This window comes from Peromyscus leucopus, chromosome 4 (assembly GCF_004664715.2).
Source record: "Peromyscus leucopus breed LL Stock chromosome 4, UCI_PerLeu_2.1, whole genome shotgun sequence".
Classification (NCBI taxonomy): Eukaryota; Metazoa; Chordata; class Mammalia; order Rodentia; family Cricetidae; genus Peromyscus; species Peromyscus leucopus.
In genome coordinates this window covers 9,196,434-9,220,603 of record NC_051066.1, presented here as the reverse complement: position 1 = coordinate 9,220,603, position 24,170 = coordinate 9,196,434, and the positions used below count along the sequence as shown (strand labels likewise).

The window sequence follows — 24,170 nt, the reverse complement described above, 5'->3', positions numbered from 1 at the left end:
CTCCTGCTGCAGCCTCCTTCTCCTGCTGCCTCAGCCTCCTCCTGCCGCAGCCTCCTCCTGCTGCAGCCTCCTCCTCCTGCTGCAGCCTCCTCCTGCTGCTGCAGCCTCCTGCTGCTGCTGCAGCCTCCTCCTGCTGCTGCAGCCTCCTCCTCCTGCTGCAGCCTCCTCCTTCTGCTGCTGCTGCCTCCTCCTGCCGCAGCCTCCTCCTCCTGCTGCTGCCGCAGCCTCCTCCTGCTTTCTCCTGTCGCAGCCTCCTCCTGCTGCAGCCTCCTTCTCCTGCTGCCGCAGCCTCCTCCTACCACAGCCTCCTGCTGCTGCCGGCCGCTCTTTCTACCAGCCTCAGACATGGAGGACAGTGGATCTCTAGCTCAAGACTCGCCTCAATGTGGCACAAATTGGTGATGGCCTAGGTGCTTCCTTCCTTTGTTGCTGCTCACCTTTAGTGCAGGCCATCCTGATCCTCCATGTCAGAGGGACTGGGACAATCTTTATTTCCCCAGCCCAGCTATGGCTTATGTATATTTGAGAGTATTCAAGGATGGTGGCCCAACTCTGGTTGTTTTCACTATAGTGGGACCCATTGAAAAGGCGAAGTGGATGTCCATAAAGGAAAAAAAAAAAAGCAAAAACCCAAACAAAACATGTTTGGGAAGCACTGCACAGGCCAGTCCCTTCTATAATGTGGGGTGGGGTACCAAGTGGTTCCCTGCGGCGTAATGTTGGAGCCTGGTTACTCCAGGAAGTTGGAATGGACTCTCCATCCCTCACCCTGAGGTAGGCTATGCTTTAGGTGCTGGGCCAGGCCCTCCTGCAGGGTTCAGGAAGGTGTAGGACAGCTTTCAGCCTTGCCTCATCTCGTCCCCCACCCCCGGGTTCTCACACCAGGCTTGCCTGTTAGTGTCGTGCCTGTAGGCTGAGGTCACCCCTTAGGAAAGGAGCTGGCGGAGGCATGTTGTTCTTTAGGAGGAAGGGGACCCTCTGACACCCTGTTAAGCACATTGCTTAATCACATCCTGTCCCCACCCCCGGGAGTACCCAGAGAAAGGCCTTTTATAGGAAAAAATGTGCTTGGACCAATTACAGGCAGGCAGGGCTGCTGGATTGAGACTACAGTAGGGTGGGCAGTGAGGTGGGAGGCTTGAATTCCACAAGGCTGCTAGGGACAGAAGTGAGGACGATCTGGGAGAGCCTTTGAAGGTGGAGTCATGGGTCCCCACGGGGAGGGAGTGTGAGGTGGTTCTCAGCACCTGAGAGGTGGGGCGGGTCTTCAGAGGAATGATGAAGTGTACATCCTGTGTTGGGCCCTCAATGAATTGTCCTGAGACTTCAGAGTCATCCTTGCTGTGCTCCAAGATGAAGAGGGGTCTTGAACTTTGAGGTGAAAAGCGAGGTCAGCTTGGAGCATATGGCTCCTTATGCATGGGGAATCAGTGAAAGGACAGATGTGGATCCAGCTTGTGACTGGCCAGAGGCAAGGCTAGGCAGAAGGGCAGAGGCTAGGTTATGTGAGCTCAGAGGGAGCACTTTTCCAGATGGTGGTCAGGAAGGTTGAGGAGCCATGGAGGAGGGGGCAGCCCAGAGGCTCCTGGAAGGGTCATCTTTCCTGAAGACCAAGTGGACCTGAGGTCATTTCTACACCAGTCAGGGAGCCACTGAGGTCTCCTGAAGGGACAGGATAGATGGCATTCAGGGTGACTGGAAACAACTTTAAGCCTTCGGTGGACCAGGGACAAGTCTAAAAGGTTAGGCAGGCGTGGCCATGGCCAAGCTACCAAAAGGACCTGCACTTTTCTCTGAGGCTTAGGGAGTGCTTGGAGGCAGAGTGGTGGTGGTGGTGGGATTCTGGGGAGGGGACTTTGAAGAAGGGGTCTCTGGAAGCACAGACTAACTCGGAGTGGACCTGACTCTGCCACTCACTGGCCAGGACCATTGCTACCGCCCTTGACTTTGTATCATTGCAGGTGACAGGATGTGTGGTGGTGGAGGGGTGGAGGAGGCAGGAAGGCCATGTGGCTGTTCTGGGGTGGCGCTGCTCCCCAGGTCCTTCCTGCAGAGTCCACTTCCTGTCTGTGCTTGACTTTCATGTCCCTGAACTTGAACCTGTAGCCGCCACCTTACCCCATCTCTGGCCATAGCAGAGGTAGCTTTGGATACCCAGGTCAGACATCTTGACAAATCAGTGGGGTCCTCCTGTTCTGGTGCTGAGGCTATAGCCACACTCATTTCCCTACCAAGAAAACTAAGGTGCTCATAAGAGAGCAGAACTATGAGGTTAAGGTCCAAGACTGAAAAAAGGTCCTGAGTTTGGAATGCTGGAGATGAGAAGGATTTCTAGTCCAACCTTTGTGGTTCAGAAATGGGGAAGCTGGGCCAGGCGGTGGTGGCGCATGCCTTTAATCCTAGCACTCGGGAGGCAGAGGCAGGCGGATCTCTGTGAGTTCGAGGCCAGCCTGGTCTCCAAAGCAAGTTCCAGGAAAGGTGCAAGGCTACACAGAGAAACCCTGTCTCGGGAAAAAAAAAAAAGAAAACAAAACAAAACCCAAAGCTGCATGGTAAGACCCTGTCTGAAAAACATAAAATAAAAGAAAGAAGGACCGGAGAGATGGCTCGGCGGTTAGGAGCACTAGCTGCTCTTCCAGAGGTCCTGAGTTCAATTCCCAGCAACCACATGGTGGCTTCCAACCATCTGTAATGAGATCTGGTGCCCTCTTCTGGCCTGCAGTCATACATGCAGACAGAACACTGTATACATAATAAATAAATCTTTTAGAGAGAGAGAGAAATTTAAGCCAGGCATGGTGGCACACGCCTTTAGTCCTGGCACTCGTGGGTTTGAGGCCAGTCCTGATCTACATAGCAAGTTCTAGAGCAGCCAGGGCTAGGTAGTGAGACCGTCTCCAAACAAGCAAGCAAACCAGCCAAGAGGGGCTGGAGAGATGCTCAGTGCTTGTCAGCACTTGTGCCTGCAGAGGACCTGGGTCAGTCCCAGCATCCACATGACAACTTAAAACCGTTTGTTAGTGCCAGGAAATCTGACACCCTCTTCTGGCCCCCACAGTCACTAGGCATGCACATGGGTGCCCGTACATACATCCATGTGGTCAAGGACTCACACACATAAAAATAAGTACATCTGGGGGGATGGAGAGGTGGCTCTGAGGTTAGGAGCACTCGATGCTCTTCAAGGGATGCAGGTTCAATTCCCAGCACCCACATGATTCTGGCCCTGGGATGTGGAGGTGAGTGGGACAGGCAGGAGCTGCCAGCTTGATGTGCCTCTTAAGGCAGGTACTGGGTAGACCCACCCTGCACTCTGAGAGCCCACAGACCAGGAGATGACAAGCAGAAGGATTAGCATTATGAATGTTATAGGACCCAGGAAGTCAGGATGGCTTCCTGGAAGAAGTGACTGCAGAGGCAATACCTACCTACCGGTAGCTGTTGGCCAGATTTGGGCCCACACTAAGGGTTGTCAGGCTCTGGAGAAAGCCCAAAGGCCCTGTCCAGCCGCACACCTCACTCTGGCTCTTTGCTCCCTCCTGCAGATCGAGGCGCTCCCCCCAGAGCTCTTCCAGTGCCGGAAGCTGCGGGCTCTGCACCTGGGCAACAATGTACTGCAGTCGCTGCCCTCGAGAGTGGGTGAGCTGACCAACCTGACGCAGATCGAGCTTCGGGGCAACCGGCTGGAATGCCTGCCTGTGGAGCTGGGCGAGTGCCCGCTGCTCAAGCGCAGTGGCCTGGTGGTGGAGGAGGATCTGTTCAGCACGCTGCCGCCCGAGGTGAAGGAGCGGCTCTGGAGAGCTGACAAGGAGCAGGCCTGAGCACAGCCCGGAGGAGCAGCAAGGACCCTCAGCAGGCCCGCAGGCCAAGTGGGCAGTCCAGCCAGGCAGAGCCCAGGCCAGGCGTGAGCTGGGCCAGGGCAGAAGACAGGAATTGAGGGGCTGGCCCCTTTTCTCCCTCTGGGGCTCATACACCCAGGGCAGGCACTTGCTGGGGACCGGAGACTCTTGAGACTAGTCTCAGAGTACAGTATTTGGACAATCAGGGTCTTCACCCTGGGGGCCATCTCTGCCTCGGGCTGAGCTGGCACCAGAGACCCAGGGACAGTAACTTAGAGCTGGGTATTTATTTTTCTCCACCTCCCATCTCCTCCCTGCAGATAACTTAGACATTCCCAAGACGGTTTGGCTCTGTGGGAAGAGTTTAAGCAACCTGGCAGTGTTGGCCTCTTTCTTTTCGGGCGATGCTGACAGAGTCAGCGCCCACCCAGACGCAGGCAGAGTCGGGCAAGGTGAGCCAGCGCAGGATGGTCTCCTTATTGGCGCTGGGCTAGGATCTGGCAGCAGCGCTTGTGGGAGACCAGGCCTCCAGGTGAAAGGGTCAGGCCTGGGGCTTGCCCCATCAGTTTTTGAAGCAATTTTAGTTTTTGTTTTCTTTCTTTCTTTTTTTTTAGTCTTTTTTTTTTAAGTTTTGAAAATGATGGTTTGGGTATTTAAAAAAAAAAAAAGAAAGAAAGAAAGAAAAGAAAAAAACGACACTAAAGGCCAGTGAGTTGGAAGTCTCAGGGTGGGTGGTATTTCCCCTTGAGCAAAGCAGCAAGACATTGAAGGAGACTTCCTGTCCCTGTGGTGTGGGCCAGGAGGTCTTCCCAGTCTGTCCTGACCTTGGTCCAGAGTGCTGTTTGTTCTTCTCTTCTCCTGGGGCAGGGCTTTTATTTTTGTTTGCTTTTAGGGTTTTTTTGGTGTCCTGTTATTTTTTTCTCCTCCATGGGTCTTGGCAGGCGCCCTTTAGGTGGCTGTCAGCCAAAAGGAAAGCTCTGGAGCTGCCAAGAAGGGAGGAGACTCGGGCTGGCTAATCCCCAGATGAACGGTGCTCCATCCCTGCCCCCCCCCCCCATGCCCCTCACGCACAGTGTTAAGGAGCCCGGGCAGCTGCTCCCTCAGACTGTCCCCACGTGTGTCGTGGGTTTGCTCATGCCACACTCGCCTCTGCTGCTGCTTACCCTGGCTCTGTCACCATCTGGTCCCTCGTGAAGAACAGACATTAGAGGCAGGTTGGGCACGGAGAGGTCACCACTGCGAGGGGCAGGTTCCCAGTTTTTGGTTCCAGCCAGTCTCTATACTGGGCATCTGGTTTGCACACAGTACAGTTAGCGCCTAGTGGCAGTGAGCCACTCTGCTTTAGATCAGTCACTAGGGTCCCCACTTTAGAAGGGGCCTCGCCTTAGATCAATCACATGGACACTAAGGCACGTTTTAGCGTCTCTTGTCTTAACGACTATGTCTGTCCGTCCATTTGTGTTTTCTGCGTCGTGTCATTGGATGTAACCCTTGGAAATACTGCACACTAGCCTCTGTCGACCATGAAGCAATCCGTTACACATGGGTCAAATATCCAATAAATCTATAACACAGTTGCCTCTGGAGGTCTCCATGCCATAGAAGGCGGGTTTGTCCCTTCACTTCTCTAAGGTGTTTTGGTCCTGGTTGACTAGTTTGTTGAAGGACCCTTTCTTGGGTCCTACAGTAGCCCTGCTCCCCTCTCTACCCTGTGAAACTAGGGTACCTACCTTTGAGGGCACTTGCTGGACGGTGCACCTGTATGCTTCAGGCACAGTTCCTGACCAGGAGTCTTGTGGCCTGTGCATTTTCTGTTGTCCCAGGCACCTGTTTGGGCCCTCATGAGCTTTGATTGGTTGGGGCCGGGAGTCATCTGGATGGGAGCTAGTAGCCAGAAGTCTTTATTGGAGCCCAGTTGTCTTGTGCATGAAGCTAAGGCCACCTCTCCCTCTGCGGCCTCCATATTCCCATCTGTGCCGTGGGCGTTTCTATCCTGCTTTCAGAAGATGCTTGGGGTTGCAACACCCAAGTCTCCATGGTTCTGCAAAGGTAAGGCTGGCAGTGACCAAGGGGAGGCCTCCCTGGTTTCCAGAACTGCCTTCAGAGCTCAGCTCAACTGAGACTTCAGTTCCCCTAATTTTTTTGTTGGCTTTTTCCCCTCCTTGGTTTCTTTTTCCCCCTCTCATTTGTAAAATTGGAGTAATAATGTCGTGGGCAGGCTTGTTAAAGGAGCCGTGGTTTTACTGTCCACTTTGTGTTCTCTATGGCTGTAGTACCTAACCGTGGTACATGGACTGGGGGGAGGACATTCCTGGGAATGGAGCCCAAAGCCTTGAACATGCTGAGCAAGGGTTCTTTTCGTCCACTGGGCTGTACTCCTCACTCCTGGGTGATCTGTAGAGGAAGGCTCTTTTAGGGTCACGGTTGCGGAGGTAAGAAGTCCAGGATCTGATTGATGGCTGTACCCAGTGAGGGGGACAGGCCACTTCCTAACATCACAGCAGTCGGAGGGCTAGCCTGTTCCCAGGAGAGGCATTGACCCGCTCATGCGGGAGGACCGAACACTCCAACTCTGCCTACCTCCCGTGGTGGACTCGGGTGCAGTATAGCCACTGCTGTAATCTCGGATGCCAGAGGACAGAGCCAGTGTGGGCTCTATGGTGTGGGCCAGCCAGACCTGTGGAACCAGCAGCGAGGGCCACTTGACGGTTTATCAGAAACTCAAAACAAGTGGAATTAAGTTTCTAACAGATGGATTTGGGGTTACAAGCTCAAACCATAGCATGTGCCTGGTCAGCAGTCTCCCACTTCCTTCTGGACCATGTGGCCATCATGAGGGCTTAACTTAGGTGAGAAAGAAGGGCCGAAGCGAGATCTCAGTGAGGAGGCCGGAGTTGTCTGGGCAGTTCTGGAATTGACTGGAGTCTGTCTCCCTCCCTGCACAGGGACGGACCCCCAGAACTGAGCCAGAGCTTCCTCTCCCTCTGCCCTGTGGGCTGCTAGAGGACAGTGAGCCACTCACTGGAAGACCCTCTTTCATACCTTCATGTGGGGAACTTCCGGTCCTCCTGTCCTGTCTGGTCTAGTCTGTTCTGAGCCGGGTCTCTCCCCTCCCCCCCTGCCCCTCCCCCCTGTTTCTACCCTAGGGTAGGACTTTAGAGGCCTGGGCTCTGGAGAATTCAATCTGGAACTGGTTAGCATCTGAGGGAAAATGGTGTGGAAACATGGCCCACCCTCCCCTCAAGGCCAGCAGAATGAATAGAACGGAACGCATCCCCCCACACACACACACTACCTAAAACCACAGTGGTGGCCTAACCCCTACTTACAAAAGCAACTTAGAAAACTTGAGAAACTGAGAAATAGTTTTTTTGTTTGTTTTTTTGTGGGTGCTGGGAATTGAACCTGGGTTCATCTGGAAGAGCAGTCAGTGTTCTTAACAGCTAAGCCGTCTCTCCAGCCCCCAGGGTAGTAGTTTTAAAAACAATACTTCCACCTGGTCTGCTGGCTCACCCCTACTCGGCCAGCACTGGGTGAGCCATTGGGAGGGACTGGCTAGGTGCTAGCCCCAGGCCAGCCTCCTTATCAGCGGTGACCGCTACCTGCTGTTCACTGAGGTCCTGTTATCACCAACTGCAGAATGTAAGGGCTGGACCCCACCTCCTGCCCGTCGCCCCTGCTCCCAGGCTCCGGTGAGGTCCCCAGGCCAACTGCTGACTCAGCAGTGGGGGCCTCTCGGCTCTGTTCCTGGAACTGGGTTGGGTGTCGTCTGGTTCTGCTCAGCTGTTGCATCAGAAAGGACGAGTCTGCGTGCCCTGCCTTGTGACTCTCCCTGTTCTGTCTCCAGGGCCTTCCCCAGCCTGTCCCAAGAGAATTTCCATTAGCCCCAGGGGCCAGTGGGCACGGCTCTCAATGGCTTTCTTGAGGCCTGGACAGCCTAGACAAAGCTGTAGCTCCCAGTGTTATGACCCAGAAAACACTTGATCTGGAGCCAAAGCTCTTTTGACAGCTGAGAGTGCCCCTCGCTCACTCTTGAGACACTCTGTCCCTTGGCTGTTCAAAGCACCATTTCTGGGAAGGCCAGTGGACAGCTTTCCAGAGCCCAGTGTCCCCGTCAGCTGCAGAGCCAGCAGGTGGTTCTAACTACCCTGCCTGCCCCTCTGAAGACACCAGTCATCTTAGGTCTGAGGCTGGAGAGCAGCGGGAAGTGTCTGTCATCCCTCATTCTGAGGCCCCAGTACCCTCTCATCCCCCTCCCTCAGCACCCCTCCAGTCTCCCAGCATCTAGAGGGCTTCAAACCAAAGCTAGAGCACACAGTTATTTTATAGGACCTCTTGGGCCTTCACAATGCAAAGCCACTTAGGCCCACAGGCCCCGCCTCGGGGTAAATTTAGATCCTGTGACTGGGGACTTCCCAGCCTTTACCTTCCTCGGGCTAGGAGTGACTTAAGTGTTCTGGCGGTCTTCTGCCTGCCCTACACTAAATAACAGTTCCTAGAACTGCCCAGGAGTGGATTCAAGACAAACCTGAGGGATCAAGGGAGCCTGTGAAGGGAAGTAGGGAAGGCTGGTCCTGGATTAACTGGAGGCTGGCTGGGGCAGAGAACAGGCCGACTTCCGGGGTCAGAAATGGGGGTGGGGGGAAGGGGAGGGACTGGGACCAGAGTGGAAGGCACAGACTGGACTGGACGTGTTTAGGAGGCTGGGTCTGTGGGTTGGGCTATTATCTGAGTGGGTAAGGGCTAAGCCCTTCTCTCTCCCCTCCGGAACTTTCTCCTCTCCAGCCCTGGAGTCAGCAACCTGAGCCAGCAGTGTCCTGCAGTTCCCCATGGCCTGCCTGAGTCCCTCACAACTCAAGAAGGTAGGGGCCTGTGGCTGGGATAGTCAGAGAAGGAGGTACAGGCCTCTAGTGACCCTTGGATTTAACCTGCCCCTGACATTTCACGAAGGAGAGAAGTTTCTCTGGGCATGAGCCTGTGTACATAGCCTGAGGTGGACAGACCACAGACCCCCACCCCCCACCCCCAGGGGGGGTATGGTGGGGATTGGGGATAGGGGATAGGAAGCAGAGGAACCAGAATTCAGATCAGCCAATCCAGCCAGCTCCAGGGGCCTGTTGAGGAAGGCAGAGAAACTAGACGGGACAGGCCAGTCGCATGATGGAAACCTCCCATACGGGGTGAGGAGTTGGAGTACACACACTTCGGAATAGCCACCATGAATTCATGTGCCAAGACTGCTAGTGTTCTAGATGTTTCAAAGTCTCCTGGAGGTACAGATGTGTTGCTTAGTAGTTGAGTGCTTGCTGGGGGCCCTGATAGATTCCAGCATGCACACACACACACACACACACACACACACACACACACACACACACACACACACACACACCACACCCTAGTCTCTCACGCCTGCCACTGTTGTCCCAGTTCTCAAGCTGTGGTTGAGTACTCACTGGAAGTCAGTCCTTTTTCCTGTCTCACAGTGTATCCAGGACAGAGCCCCTTGTTGGGTCCTGCACCCCCCTGGCCCCCAAACAAGGTCTCTCTGGTGTAGTCCAGGCTGTCCTGGAACTCGCTCTGTAGACCAGGCTGGCCTTGAACTCAGATCCACCTGCTGTACCTCCTGAGTGCTGGGACTAAAGGTGCGCCTCGTTGCCCAGTCACCTTTGCTTCCGGACCCCTAGTTTTGTCTTTGTTTTCAATCCTGGAAGCCAGGGCCGTGTCTTCGCTGGGTAAGCGGTCTGTCTGAGCGGCATCCCAGCCCTGAAGATGCTCTTCCTCACCTTATCTCTCAGTCCCAAGATAAAAGCCTTGGGGCTATGTCAGAATAAGCCCTCTGTGTTCACCCCACGGGCTTCCCACTGCACTCAGGAGAAAGCCCAGCTCCTCCTCTGAATCAGCCCTGCAGCCTTCCCTTCCTGCCCGCTCCTCCAGCCCTCCCCTCACCCTGTGCCCCATTCCTTCCCAGTTTCTCATGTTCTTCCAGTACCCGGGGCTCTGCGCACCCTAGTCTCTGTCTGCAGTGTTCCTTTGTATCTCTGGTTCCCAACACTCTGTGCTTTCTTTTAGACTTCCTCAGAGCTGCCCTTTGACCCTTCACCTCATTAGCTGCTCTGCCTTTCATTCTCAAAGCCCACCCTTCTCTCCCTGTACTCAACATGGTGTGGGATGGTGTGTTTGCCTGAGGGTGAGTGACGTGTGGGTCTCCGTCACTGGACTGTAAATTGTGTGAGGGTGGCTAGTTCGTTACCATGCGTCTGTCTCCTAAAACTGTCTCAAACATACTCATGCTTAGTCAAGATTGGAATAGCCAGACATGGTGGTGCACATCTGTAATGCCAGCTTTCAGGAGGATGACGCAGGAGGATCTTGAGTTTGAGGCCTCCCTGGGCTGCACAAAGAGACCCTGTCTGTAGTGGTATTTGCTCCACCCATGGCCTTGGGCTATAGGGTCCAGAAGGAGGTGGTGCTTCTTGCCTTCATATGTGTGACCCCTTAAAAGGAAAGGGAGCAGGTCACATCCTTCCTTCTTTCTGGCGTGATTGGATGGCCAGGTGCATTCCGGACAGAACAGAGGATGACTTCAGCTGTTTACTCGGTTCTGTATTCGTGAGTTATTTCCTCAATTTATATCTTAATAAATCCCTGTTACCCATTAAATAGACTCACGTGGATGGATCTTAAGTGTCGCCCAGTGTGGGGCCACATAGGAAGGCAAGAAGCACTACCTCCTTTGGGCTGTATAGCCCAAAGTCATGGTCATAGGTGGAGGAAATACCACTACACCTGTCTTCAAACAAACAAACATAAAAGGGGCCGGGGCTAGAGAGGTGAGTCAGTGGTTAAGAGCACTTGTGCAATCTTGAGGACCACTGTTTGAATCTCAGCGCCCACTTAAGCTGCACACGCCTATAAGCCTACCTTCTGGGTGGGGACAGGATTACTGGGCTTACAGGCCCCCAGTCCAGTGAAGAAAACGGAAGCCCAGGTTCAAGGAGAGCGCCTGCCTCAGGAATAGAGAAAGTGGTAGAGAACACCTAATGTCTTCTTCCGGTGTCCCTGCACATGCATAAATGTGCACACGTGCAAGCACACACACACACACACACACACACACACACACACACACACACACACACACACGGTTCTGTACTCACACTGACACATTTACACATAAATAAATAAGCAAAAAAGGACTTATATATTTCCACATGTCCCAAACCCACTGGAGGCCAAGAGCAAAGACAAGCTCCTCTTCCCTTTCCTCTCGAAGATCCAAGCAGCCATACTGACTGTTCCTCACTGAGTACCAGACACCCATGTCCAGGCTAGGGGACAGAGCAGCAGCAGGACACTCGATCTTGGTTCAGGTTTGTGCTCAAACAGGGATCATAAGGAGTGGGTGAGGACAGAGAATTCTGCAGCTTGTTTCTGCTGCAGTTTCAGGAGGATGGCTTTCTGCTGTTGGAAGGATTCTTGACAGCAGATGAGTGTGAGGCCATGCAACAGAGGATTGGGGAGATTGTGGCTGAGATGGATGTCCCTCTGCACTGCCGGACGGAGTTTTCCACCCAGGAAGATGAGCAGCTTCGAACTCAGGTAGGTCCCTGGGTCGATAAGGATGGGCATCTGGTTTTTGATGAGAGCTCAGTACCCTCTTGAGGCGGGCAGCCTGGATGGGAGGACCCCAGGCCACAAGTTTCTTCTGATAAGGGATCAGACCTCAGCCAGCTGCATGCCAGGCACCAGGCTAAGGAGCTGTGCTGTATGACTGTTCACTGAATTTATACAGTGGGTATTGCTCTCACTTGGCTTTTCCCTGGGTAATACTGTGTCACTCCAGCCACACAGTTTGTAACTGACAGAGCCAGGACTTGAATCCAGCTCTCTGATATCAAGAGGTGCCGGGCTTTGACCTGCTGGGGTTTCTCAAGTTCTCTGGTCACAAAGAACCTTCTGTGACCAAAGTGAGCCCTGAGATTCTGACGGGCCACTCTGGGGTGAGTCATCCCCCAGCCAGACTAGAAAGGCCAGTTGCTTCCTCAGACTGAACACAGTGACCGGATAGGTGGTTCTTCCAGCCAGTTCCTTTAACCCCTCTTAGTCTGGATTTCTGAGTGGTCCAGGCAACAGGGCTCATTCATACTGATACCAGTGAGCTTCTGCCATCTGGTGGGCATAAACAGAATTACAGCAACCAGAAGCTGCCTTCCCTAGGAGAAGGAAGTGTGAAGTCTTATTTTTTTAATCTTAGGAAAAAAATTTTAAAAATGTTAGGGGAGAGAGAGAGAGAGAGAGAGAGAGAGAGAGAGAGCGCGAGCTGGGCATGGTGGCACATGCCTTTCGTTCCAGCACTCAGGAGGCAGAGACAGGTGGATCTCCGTGAGTTCAAGGCCAGCTAGTCTACAAAGTGGAGTTCCAGGACAGTCAGGGTTACACAGAGAAACCCTGTCTCAAAAAACAACAAAACAAAACAACAAGAAAGGAAGAAAAAGAAAGGGTGCTGTGGTCTCTGGATACCTTTTTACTTCATGTGTGTGGGTTTGGCTTGCATGCATGGCTTGCATGCATGGCTTGCATGCATGGTTGTGGGAGGAGTCTAGAAGAGGTGTCAAATCCCCTGAGACTAGAACTGCAGAATGCTGTGAGCCATCATGTAGGTGCTGGGAATTGATCCAGGGTTCTTGGGAAGAGCAGCCAGTTTTCTTCATCACTGATCCATCTTTCTCCTCCTAAGAAGCCATACAGTTTCAGCAAAGCTGTGCATTTTAACTTTGCTCTTTTCCCTGGTGACACAGCTACAGTGCTGGGTGGAGGCAGGGGAATGGCACCTCCCTTAGGAGGAGAAACAAAGAGGTGTACCAAGGGGCGTGTTGCCAGCATTTTTCAGATAGAATGTTTGTTTTGTTGTTGTTGGGTTTTGTTTGTTTGTTTGAGTTTAGTTAGTTGGTTGGTTTTCAACACAGGGTTTCTCTGTGTAGCCCTGGCTGTCCTAGAACTTGCTTGGTAGACCAGGCTGGCCTGGAACTCACAGAGATCCACCTCCCTCTGCCTCCTGAGCGCTGGGATTAAAGGTGTGTGCCACAGGCGCCCTGCTTTGCTTGTTTGTTTTGAGATAGGGTCTTTCTCTATAGTCTTGTCTGTTCTGGCTGTCCTCACAGAGATCCGCCTGTGCAACCATTCTGTCACTCAGGACTCCATAGGTCATATAAGATACTAAACATATAAAATAGGCTCAACCACCTGCTGGTTTGAGTTTTCTTAGCATGTTTAAGGCTAGGTAAAGCTGTTCAACTGGGCAGATGTGACAGTGACTTCTTGTGGCTGTGACAAAACCTGGCAATCAGAAGGAGTTTGGATCTATTGGGCTTGCTGCAGATGGTTCAGTTCATGGTCACTTGACCTTGTGGCAGGGAGGTCATGATGGTGCAGAGCTGCTTACCTCACGGCAGCTGGGAAACAGAGAGTACAGAGGAAGGATCTGTGTCAAGATGTACCCGACCTCGTTAGGGTTTCTATTGCTGTGAGGAGACACCATGACCACAGCAATTTTTTTTTTTCCTTCGAGACAGGGTTTTTCTCTGTGTAGCCCTGGCTGTCCTGGATCTCACTCTATAGAACAGTCTGGCCTGGAACTCACAGAGATCCGCCTGCCTCTGCCTCCTGAGTGCTGGGATTAAAGACGTGCGCCACCACTACTGCCCAGCTGACCATGGCAACTCTTATAAAGAAAACATTTAATTGAGGGTATTCACTTACTGTTCAGAGGTTCAGTCCATCATGGTGGGGAGCATGGCAGCATGCTGGCAGGCATGGAGCTGGAGAAATAGCTGAGTGTCCTACATCTTGCAGGCAACAGGAGGTCAACTGACTCACTGGATGGTATCCTGAGTATATGAAACCTCAAAGCCCGCCCCTACAGTGACACACTTCTTCCAGAAGGTGTGGCCCAGATTAAAGGTGTGCCCTCCAGGGAACTGGAGAGATGGCTCAGAGGTTAAGAGCACTGGCTGCTCTTCCAGAGGTTCCTGAGTTCAATTCCCAGCAACCACACGGTGGCTCACAACCATCTGTAATGAGATCTGGTGCCCTCTTCTGATGTGCAGGCAGAACACTGTATACATAATAAATAAATAAAATAAGTCTTTGAAAAAAAAAAAGCCCTCCAGCCTTAAGGTCTGGATTAAAGGTATGTGTCATCCAGCCTCCTCCAAGACCACACTTTCTCCAACAAGGCCACACTTCCTAATAGTGCCACAGAGTGCCCTTGCATCAAAGCCTCACCCCAGTGACACATTTCCTCCAACAATGCCCAAACTCCTTAGAGCCCACCCAGCCGTGAGCTCGTCAGTGGACTAATACAGTGGCCAAGTCAGTGCCCTTCCTCTCCAGCGATGCCACAGCTGGGACCAAGACTCCAACACACGAGCCCATTTTGGAGGACCATTTTGTTACATACACTGTAAGAACTGATGCTGAGCGGTGGTGGCACTCTGGAGGCAGATGCAGGCAGATCCCTGAGTTTGAGGTCATCCTGGCCTGCAGAGTGAGTTCCAGGACAGCCAGGACCACACACAGAGAAACCCTGCTTATGTTATGCCCAGATTGCAGGGACCCCCAAAAGGCCACCATGGAAACTGAATCCTGCATGTCATAGAAGCTGTGTCTGGGCCCCTAAACCTGTCTTGGCAGCAGTGTGGTCAAGTGGTTTTGGGGCCCCTCCACACTTAGATGTAATAGAGACATTTTTAAAAAATTTTTTTAGGGCTAGGCAAGATGGCTCGGTCGATAAGCTGCTTGCCAAACAAAGTGAGGGCTGTGTTCAGACCCCAAGGCCTACATAAAAAAGTTGGGGTGTGCCGGGCGGTGGTGGCACACGCCTTTAATCCCAGCACTTGGGAGGCAGAGCCAGGTGGATCTCTGTGAGTTTGAGGCCAGCCTGGGCTACAGAGCAAGACCCAGGAAAAGTGCAAAGCTACACAGAGAAACCCTGTCTCGAAAAACCAAAAAAAAAAAAAAAAAAGTTGGGGTGCACTCTAGTCCCAGTGCTGGCAAGGTGGAGACAGGTGGATCTTTAAAGCTTGCTGGCCAGCTAGCCTAGCCAGCCTACTTGGGTTACTCCAGGCCAGTGAGAGACCTTGTCTAAATGAAGACAAGGTAGATGGCTTTGAAAGAATGGTATCTAAAGTTGTCTTCTGATCCCCATACCTGTACATATATATAAAGCTTTTTTGGTGTATAAGATTTTCAACGTATGTGAATTTATCTGGTCAAAGCTCCATGGTGGATTAAGGGGCATTTGTAATAAGAGATGTACAGGAAATCTCAATTTGTAGCTTCAGGCACCTGGAGTTTTAATCCATTGTCTATACCTCAATGGTCATGTTTGAGGAGCCCCTGGAAGGGAGCATCTGTAGCCCTGTAGGGGTGGGCCACTCCTGAATCCACTCCTGTCTTTGTCATGTCCAGCTCTGTCCCCAGCCATTCTCTAGGCCCTCGTATGTTCCCCTCCACAGGGCAACACAGACTACTTCTTAAGCAGCGGTGACAAGGTTCGATTCTTCTTTGAGAAAGGCGTTTTTGACAAGAAAGGTTTGGAGTGGGGCTCTGGAGACCTGAGGGTTGGATGTCGTGGGGCTGAACGAGGGCAGCTACTTCCTGGGGCTGGGAGGAAGCTGAGACCAGCTACCTGAGGGAAGCTGGACTCCAGGTCTTCTGCCTTTGTCTGTCTTTTGTACCACAGGAAATTTCTTGGTCCCTCCAGAGAAATCTATCAACAAAATCGGCCATGGTGAGCAGAAGACTGGGAGTCCAGAAAAGGAATTAGGGCATCTGAGACCTAAAGTGTTTGAGACAAGATCAAAGCCCACCATAAGATGGTAGTAGACCCCAGGGCAGTGGTGGTGCACGCCTTTGATCCCAGAACTCGGGAGGGAGGCAGAGGCAGGCGGATCTCTGTGAGTCTGAGGCCAGCCTGGTCTGGTCTACAGAGTGAGTTCGTGGACAGCCAGGGCTGCACAGAGAGACCCTGTCTGGACCCCCACCCGACCTCAGAAGATGGCAGTTGGCTGTATGGCACTCTCCTCAGCCTGAATCCTCTCCACTCTCTGATGTTGATCCCTTGGTACTTCCACCCCAGCACTGGGAAAGGGCTCCATTTGTGGGGCCCCCAAGATGGGCAGTGCAGCCTCCTCCACTCGCTGCCGCCTGGGCTGGGGATGATCCCTGGGGATGCGGGTGATCCCTGGGGACGGGGATGATCCCTGGGGACGGGGGCTCTAGCTCCAGCGGCTTCCTGGAGTTTCCTTAAGGGACACCTGATGTGACACCCCAGCCCTTTTTCTAAGACCTCCAAGTCAAATGTGCAGACCCTTACTGTCTTTTCAGGATGACACATGACAACTGGGCTTTAGACTTTTTTGTTTTGTTTTGTTTTTCAGGGTTTCTCTGTGTAGCTTTGGTGCCTGTCCTGAAACTCATTCTGTAGCCCAGGCTGGCCTCAACTCACAGAGATCTTCCTGACTCTGTCTCCTGGGTGTTGGGATTAAAGGTGTGTGCCACCACCTGGCATTTTTAGACTTTTTTTTTTTTTTTTTTTTTTTTTTTTTGGTTTTTCGAGACAGGGTTTCTCTGTGTAGCTTTGCGCCTTTCCTGGAGCTCACTTGGTAGCCCAGGTTGGCCTCGAACTCACAGAGATCCGCCTGGCTCTGCCTCCCGAGTGCTGGGATTAAAGGCGTGCGCCACCAACGCCCGGCTCATTTTTAGACTTTTTAATTAAACATTTACTTATTTATATACTCTTTCTGTGTGTGTGTGGGCTCACTGAACCCTACAGCGTCTCTGGAGGACACAGCTGGTCTTCTCACTCCCATTTTATGGAGGAGGAGACTGAGGCCTACAGGAGAGGCCTGTCATGTGAGCTCACACCGAGCAAGTGGCATTACTGAGATTGCTACCAAGAGACAGGCCTCTGTGAGTCCTTTTCACGCTATGAGGTGTGAGGAGGTTTCCAGGTGGCCAGAAGGTCATGAATAAGGTCACAGGCAGACTGGGGGTATAGCTCAGTTGGTAGAGTGCTTGCCTAGTCCACATGAAGCCCAGGGTTTGATCCGTAGCACTGTGTAAGCCAGGCGTGGTGGCCTGTGCCTTGGATGGCAGCACACTCAAGTGGAGGCAGGAGGATGGGAAGGTCATCCTCAGGTACACAGCAAGTCCAGGCCATCCTGGGACTTGGATGTTACTAAAGCAAAATCAAACATAAGGCCCTGGGCGGAGTAGGGTCAAGGTGTCTGCAGCCCTCTACTTAGTTATAAACAAGCATAATGTTTAAAATAGGCCTGAATCTGGTGTCCACTGTGTGGGAGGGCTACACAGGGGCCCAGGCTAGCCCATAAAGGCTAGCCCATGAACCCTGTCTTCTGACCCATAGCTTTGCATGCTCATGACCCTGTCTTCAGGAGCGTGACACATTCTCCCAAGGTGCAGGTGAGTGGGGGCTGGAGGTGAGGGTGGGAGGGTGTGAAGGACAGATATGTGTGTATGAGCAGACGGGCAGTGTGTATGTGTGTATGAGCAGGCAGACAGTGTGTATGTATGTGTGAGCAGGCCAGCAGTGTGTATGTATGTATGAGGAGGCAGACAGTGTGTATACATGTATGAGAAGGTCGGCAGTATGTGTATGTATGTGTGAGCAGGCCAGCAGTGTGTATGTATGTATGAGGAGGCAGACAGTGTGTATACATGTATGAGAAGGCCGGCAGTGTGTGTATGTATGTATGAGCAGGCAGGAACTGTGTATGTATGAGCAGGCTGGCAGTGTGTATGTATATATGAGCAGGCAGGAACTGTGTGTGTATGTATGAGCAGGCCGGCAGTGTGTATGTATGTATGAGCAGGCAGGCAGTGTGTATGTATGTATGTATGAGCAGGCCTGCAGTGTGTATGTATGTGTGAGCAGGCTGGCAGTGTGTGTGTATGAACTGAATGGCAGTGTGGCTTTCATCTTCCAGGCTTTGGTCAGAAGTCTGGGCCTCCAGCTGCCAGTGGTGGTGCAGAGCATGTATATCTTTAAGGTGAGCTCTGCAGCCTCCCCACACCTCAGTTTACCCTCTGTAAGACAACAGACTGTTCATCCACAGCATCATCTTACTCTAGGCCTAGAACCGCTGGGCTGTGGTTAGGTGGCTGGGAGGGCATGTGGAGCCAGCCTCTGGCTAAGGTACTTGGCAGCGCATAGATGCTCAGTTAAAACCTGTTAGAAGGAAGGAAGCGTTCCTTGTTCTATTGAATGCTCTGCTCTCAGCTCTCATGGGCCAGCTCAGTGCTACATTCTCTAAGAAGCTGTCTAAATCCCCTGGGAAAGCTGGGCGGTGGTGGCGCACGCCTTTAGTCCCAGCACTCGAGAGGCAGAGGCAGGTGGATCTCTGTGAGTTCGAGGCCAGCCTGGTCTACCAAGTGAGTTCCAGGAAAGGCGCAAAACTGCACAGAGAAACCCTGTCTCAAAAAAGCAAAAAAAAAAAAAAAAAAAAAAAAAAATCCCCTGGGAAAAAGAGTCCCCTCCGCCACCCAAGCACCCCCCCTCCACGGGTTCAGCCTCAGGCCTGTGGAAGCCTGTTCTAGCCATCCCATCACTGGTTCTGTTTTGCGATCTTGTGGGGTGGGTACAAACTGCCTCAGTGTAGACCTCAAACTCCTGGTGGGTGGGGTGGCTTCTCTTTGCATACAGTAGGTGCTCAGTAGATGGGTGCTAAGGCAGGGTTGCAGGACCTACAGGACTCAGGCCAAGCCCCTCTCTGCTCCCCTCCGTCCTCACCAGCTCCTTGTCCTCTCTTGCAGCAACCTCACTTTGGCGGTGAAGGTGAGTAGAGACTGGGCTGCTGTGGGAGCCAGCAAAGGCCTCAGGCTGGAGATGGGACAGCAGTGGCCATTGGGTGTGTGAAGGGAGGGAAAGCGCTTTCTGCAGTGTCTGGAATGGGCAAGAACCTGGGCCAGGGCAGCCAGCCACCTTCCATCCCTGCTTAGAGCAGTTGGCTGCAGAGGGGTCCCTACAGCCCTTGGTACAGTGGTCCCGATCCCAACAGCCAACTTAGCTGGTTGAGACCAGAACCCTTGGGCCTCTTCCCTGAGACTTTTTTTTTTTTTTTTTTTTTTTTTTTTTTTTTTTGCCAAAGACTAGCTTTGGCAGAGGTTCAGGTCCCAAAGAAGAGGCATGGAGTAGATGGCAGGAGAGAAGGAGACAGATATGATTTGAGGGTAAATTGGGATAGCTGCCAGCAGCGTTTATTGAAAAAGAAATACACCTTTTACCTTTTATACTCTGGAGTTGTACATAGGATTGAATGGAAGAAAGGGGGCGTGTGAGCTGGGGTGTGGCTTGAGATGGGGGGGTGTTGAGGAATCTAGCATTGACCTTGACAGTAGACATCACAAGTTCATAATGGAAGGGCCACAAGTTCCTCTAGCCAGAGATAAGGAGAATGACTGCTTTAGCAAGCAGGAACTTTCCTCAAGGCCCAGAGGGAATGGAGGCCCTTATCCAAATGCCTGATCTTGGGAAAAGGACTTCTGGGGACCAGACACTATACTTAAGACCAATTTTCATTCCTTAAGGGGAGAATCACTGAGCTGTTCCCTAACTGTGCCGCTTTGTGTCTTCGTCTTACTCTGTGGGCCTGTTCCCCTCATACACTCCCCAAAGGGAAGGTCCTGATGTGGTACTCTTTTCCCATTACACCCTACCATTCTGATTTCTCTACGATTATTAACTGAACGCTTGTCTTTACTGGCCTCAGGCTCTGGATCTGGATTGCAGGCATTTCCTCCTTGGGATCAGGTGTGCCTAGAAAACCTCTAACTTTCTCCATCTTGGTGTAGTTAGGAGGGCACAATGGGATCCCCGGTAGCAGGGCTTTTTTTTCCAAAGAATTATTTTATTTAAAGAGGCTGCTATTTTATACATTTTCATCCTTTACCAAAGCCTGCACAAAATTTCCCAAAGGGAAAGCCATTAATAGAATCATTAAGAATGAAAGTTAAAAGGTGCTGGAGAGCTGGGCGGTGGTGGCGCACACCTTTAATTCCAGCACTTGGGAGGCAGAGCCAGGCGGATCTCTGTGAGTTCGAGGCCAGCCTGGGCTACCAAGTGAGTCCCAGGAAAGGCGCAAAGCTACACAGAGAAACCCTGTCTCGGTGCTGGAGAAGTGTGGTCTGTAATGTCAAAATGCTAGAACTTTATCAAGCAGCTGTGGTCACCACCCAGTCCACCCCATTTTTTTTTTTTTTTTTATTTTTGTTTGAAAAAGGGTCTCACTTTATAGCCCTGGCTGTCCTGGAACTCACTCTGTAGACTCACAGAGATCCACCTGCACCTGCCTCTCCAGTGCTGGGAGTCAAGGCGTGAACCACTATGCCTGGCTTTAGAAGTTGTTTTTCTTTCTTATTTGTTTTTGTGTGTTTGTCTGTGTGAGGGTGTCCTTACTGGAGTTTCAGACAGTTGTGAGCTGCCATGTGGGTGCCAGAATTGAACCTCGGTCCTCTGGAAGAACCGCCAGTGCTCTTAACCACTGAGCCATCTCTCTAGCCCCCTCCCTGAGATCTGAAGTAAGTCAACATGAGCCTACAAGGCTGAATTTCTTTAGAAGAGAGTTACTTATGTTGGGCGGTGGTGTCTTTAACCCCAGCACTCCAGGAGGTAGAGGCAGGTGGATCTCTGAGGTCGAGGTCAGCCTGGTCTACAGAGTGAGTTCCAGGACAGCCAGGGCTACACAGGGAAACCTTGTATTGAAAAACAAACAAAGAAAAAAAGAATTCCTTTTTTAAATTTATATGTATGGGCGTTTTGTCTGTGAACCACATGTGTGCGGTGCCTGTGAAGGCCAGAATAGGGTGTTGCATCCTCTGAAATTGGAGTCACAGAGCTGTCTCTCTAGCTCACAAATCTGTATTTTTATTTATTTATTTTTATTTCATGTGTACTCATGTGTTGCCTGTATGTATGTCTGTGTGAAGGTGTCAGATCCCCTGAAACTGGAGTTACAGATAGTTATGAACTGGCATGTGGGTGCTGGGAATTGAACCGGGGACCTCTGCGCCATCTCTCCAGCCTACAAATCTGTATTTTTGATAACCCTGCTCCTCTGACTCGTTCAGCTTGGGGACTCCATGGTGGGTGGTGGCCTTCTGTTCACCTCTGCTACCAAGGGAGACTGCCCCGTTCCGTGCAGCGCTCTCCTCGCATGAGCCCGTCCGACTCCTGGTGACCAGCCCCCTCCTCCCACATTGCTCCTCCCACCTCACTGTCCCTGCTCTGCCCAAGGCCAGCACATCCAGCTACCTTGGCCATTTTTCCCCCTCAAAGACTTTGAAGCCCCCTTGACTGGACACACTCCTGGATAACATTGGGGATTTCAAAGCCCCTCTCAAAGTTGGGTGCTTAGAAGGCAGTTGCCTAGGAAGAACGAAGTTGAGATTGGCACCCGTAACTTGCTACTGTATACTAAGCTCCTCTGCCCACTGGCATCTCCACCCTGGGTGTGCCTGGCTGGCATCAATACAGGGAGGCTTTAAAAAGTAGGTGCAAATGGGCTGGGGTTGTGTCTCCTCACTAGTAACACAGGAAACTAGGGCTGAGACACAATCCTGGAATTCCAGCTACTCGGGAGAACTGAGTTGCTAGCCTCAGCAACTTCCTGAGATCCTGTCTCAAAACAAAAGTGAAAGGAGGGCCAGGGCGATAAGTCAGTGGGAGAACCCTGGCCTAGTATGCAAATGTGGTGCCACCTGGGTCTGGTGGCACAAGCCTGTAGTCCCCGTACTCTGGAGACAGGATTATGAGTTCCAGGCTGCACAGCTGGGTCCTGTCACGGAACACAACAAAGAAATGCAGTGGCTTGGCCATTCAGTTAGTGTCCTGCTCGGCTCATGCCTCTAGCTCATGCTACTGGTGGGCCATTTGGTAGTTCGAATCTGCTTGCCCCTGGTTAAAATGATGGCTTCAGTGATGTGGCTGGGATTAAACAGTAGGTACTTTTTAGCATTACAAGGTTGGGCCTTGTACTAAGCAAGTTCTTAAAAGATTTATATATTTATATATTTTCTATATATGAGTGCTCTGTCTGCATACTCGAAGAGGGTATTGGATCCCATTTTAGATGGTTGTGAGCTACTATGTAAGTGCTGAGAATTGAACTCAGGACCTCTGGAAGAACAGCCAGTGCTCTTAAGCACAGAGCCATCTCTCCAGCCATCTCTCCTGTACTAGGCAATTTTAATAAGTCATTTTAGAGACACCTCTAGCAGGCCTTTGAGGTGGTTGTAGTTGGAACCACTTTAGAGATGGAAACTTTCGGGGATGCACTCTCTGCCCCGAGCTTGTAGGTCAGGCAGTGGTGAGTCTCTTCACTGGTGACAGGTTGGCCCTGGGAAGATTATGGAATGAGAACCTGGCCAGGTGAGGTGAGGCCTGGCCAAGGTCTTTGTACCTCACCCCCAGGTGGGTCTATTACAGTCTCCCCTCACCAAGATGCTACCTTTCTGTACACGGAGCCCTTGGGCCGCGTGCTGGGCGTGTGGATTGCGATTGAAGATGCCTTGCTGGAGAACGGCTGCCTCTGGTTCATCCCTGGCTCCCATACCAGTGAGGACCCTGTCTATCCCTGCCCAACCTACCCCCATGGAGAGGGACATGGGAAAGGAGAGGCTGACGGCTGGCTCCATGTTGGCCCACAGGTGGAGTGTCGAGAAGAATGATCAGAGCCCCCGAGGGCTCTGCCACTAGCTTCCTTGGGTCAGAGCCAGCCTGGGATAACAAGCTCTTTGTGCCTCTGCCAGTGCGGAGAGGTAGGTGGGGTGCAGAGCACAGCGAGGCAGGTGGCCATGCCTAGAGGTCTGTGTTTGCCCCATGCCTGGCATCCAAAAGGCTCCGTGGTGCCTGCCCCCTGAGGGCCATGGAATTGCAGAATGGGAGGTGGAGTCCTGGTCCTGGGCGTGGATGTGAGCGAGTGGTCTGCTCCCATCAGGCTTTGGAGGTCAGGCTGCAACCCAGACCCTGCTTAGGGGCTATTTCCTGGAGTGGATGATTGAATCTCAGCCTCCATTTCCCTAAGTGGCCAGCAATGGCTGCAGGATGTTTACAGGGAGTCTGTGAGGTGCACAAGTGCTCAGTGGATGTCGCAGGAGCTCCCTGCTTTTCCCATGGAAAGGGAATACTGGGTTCCAAGTCAGTGTCACCAGGTCCCAGCTGACTGATTCCCACGCCCAGGGAAGGGAAGTCATTATTATTATTATTATTATTATTATTATTATTATTATTATTATTATTATTTTTTCCGAGACAGGGTTTCTCTGTCTAGCTCTGGCTGTCCTGAAACTTGCTTTGTAGACCAGGCTGGCCTCAAACTCACTGAGATCCACCTGCCTTTGCCTCCCAAATACTGGATTAAAGGTGTGTATCACCATGCCTGGCTTCGGGGAGGCCCGTCTTAAGGGTTCCTGAGGCAGGTCAAAGTGGAGATTTGATCCCAGGCGAACCTCTGTCTAATGGTGTGGCCTCACCCTGGAGCAGGCATGAGAGCCTGAGCTTCTAAAGATAGGAACAGAGAGGGTGGTGGAGACTTCACCCTTTGATGGAGGAGGGCTGTGTTCTCCCACTGCCTCGGGAAGAGGAAGGCTGTGCTGTGGGGGCTGGTGGTGACTTGCTGGTGACGGGGTGGTATCCCTCAAGGGGGTCTGGTCCTGATCCATGGAGAAGTGGTACATAAGAGTGAACAGAACCTCTCCGACCGATCACGCCAGGCCTATACTTTCCACCTCATGGAGGCCGCTGCTGGCACTGTCTGGAGCCCAGAGAATTGGTAGGTAGCAGGGTTGGTGCGTGCCTCAGAGAACCTCCTGAGAAGACCCTCCACACTAGACACAGTGATCCCTTAAGGCCACCTCTTGCTCTCTGCAGGCTCCAGCCCACAACTGAGCTGCCCTTTCCACCACTCTACATATAAAGGCCCTGGCAGGACCGGGCTGGTCCCCTACAGAGAGAAGCTGTCAACACCAGGGCCTCTGGCTGCAACCCAAGGGCACATCTTCCTGTTTGGCTTTCTGATGGTGTCTTTGACCCTTGGTCCAGCAGACAGGGAGCCAAGAAGCAAAGTGACAGGGCAGCAGCCCAGGCTGGGTAAAGGGCTTCTTCCAAAATGTTGTCTCACTGCCACCTTTCTGTCCTAAACCAGCCTCTGAAGTGGCCTCTCAGCAGTGAAATGATTCTGGTTGAGTTTCAGTTTTCTCTTGAGTGGAAATTACTGTGTAAAGCACCGAATAAAAATGATTTGAAATACA

At 52.1% G+C, this 24,170-nt stretch overlaps 2 protein-coding genes across 8 annotated transcripts in view; both read left to right on the top strand.

Annotated features, from left to right (window-relative positions):
• The window catches only part of Lrrc8a (leucine rich repeat containing 8 VRAC subunit A), a 28,825-nt gene extending 23,408 nt beyond the window's left edge, over positions 1 to 5,417 (top strand). For all 4 annotated transcript variants that reach the window (XM_028883227.2, XM_028883225.2, XM_037204595.1 and 1 more), the window contains exon 4: positions 3,546 to 5,417. In XM_028883227.2, the coding sequence (XP_028739060.1) occupies positions 3,546 to 3,821 (276 nt within the window). In that variant the 3' untranslated portion in view covers positions 3,822 to 5,417. The remainder of the gene's footprint in view (positions 1 to 3,545) is intronic.
• Positions 5,418 to 8,478: 3,061 nt separating this feature from the next.
• Phyhd1 (phytanoyl-CoA dioxygenase domain containing 1) lies at positions 8,479 to 24,170 on the top strand. Of its 4 annotated transcripts, none has more exons than XM_037204593.1 (11): positions 8,479 to 8,701; positions 11,283 to 11,441; positions 15,359 to 15,434; positions 15,586 to 15,633; positions 17,272 to 17,327; positions 17,852 to 17,914; positions 18,678 to 18,699; positions 22,333 to 22,476; positions 22,569 to 22,679; positions 23,563 to 23,692; positions 23,791 to 24,170. In XM_037204593.1, exons 1-11 carry the CDS (start codon positions 8,669 to 8,671, stop codon positions 23,834 to 23,836), a joined length of 888 nt encoding a protein of 295 aa, XP_037060488.1. In that variant the 5' UTR covers positions 8,479 to 8,668; the 3' UTR covers positions 23,837 to 24,170. The 4 variants fall into 4 exon arrangements, with proteins under 4 accessions (XP_037060488.1, XP_037060489.1, XP_028739056.1 ...); XM_028883223.2 differs by having other exon boundaries at positions 8,481 to 8,701; positions 22,348 to 22,476; XM_037204594.1 differs by lacking the exon at positions 15,586 to 15,633.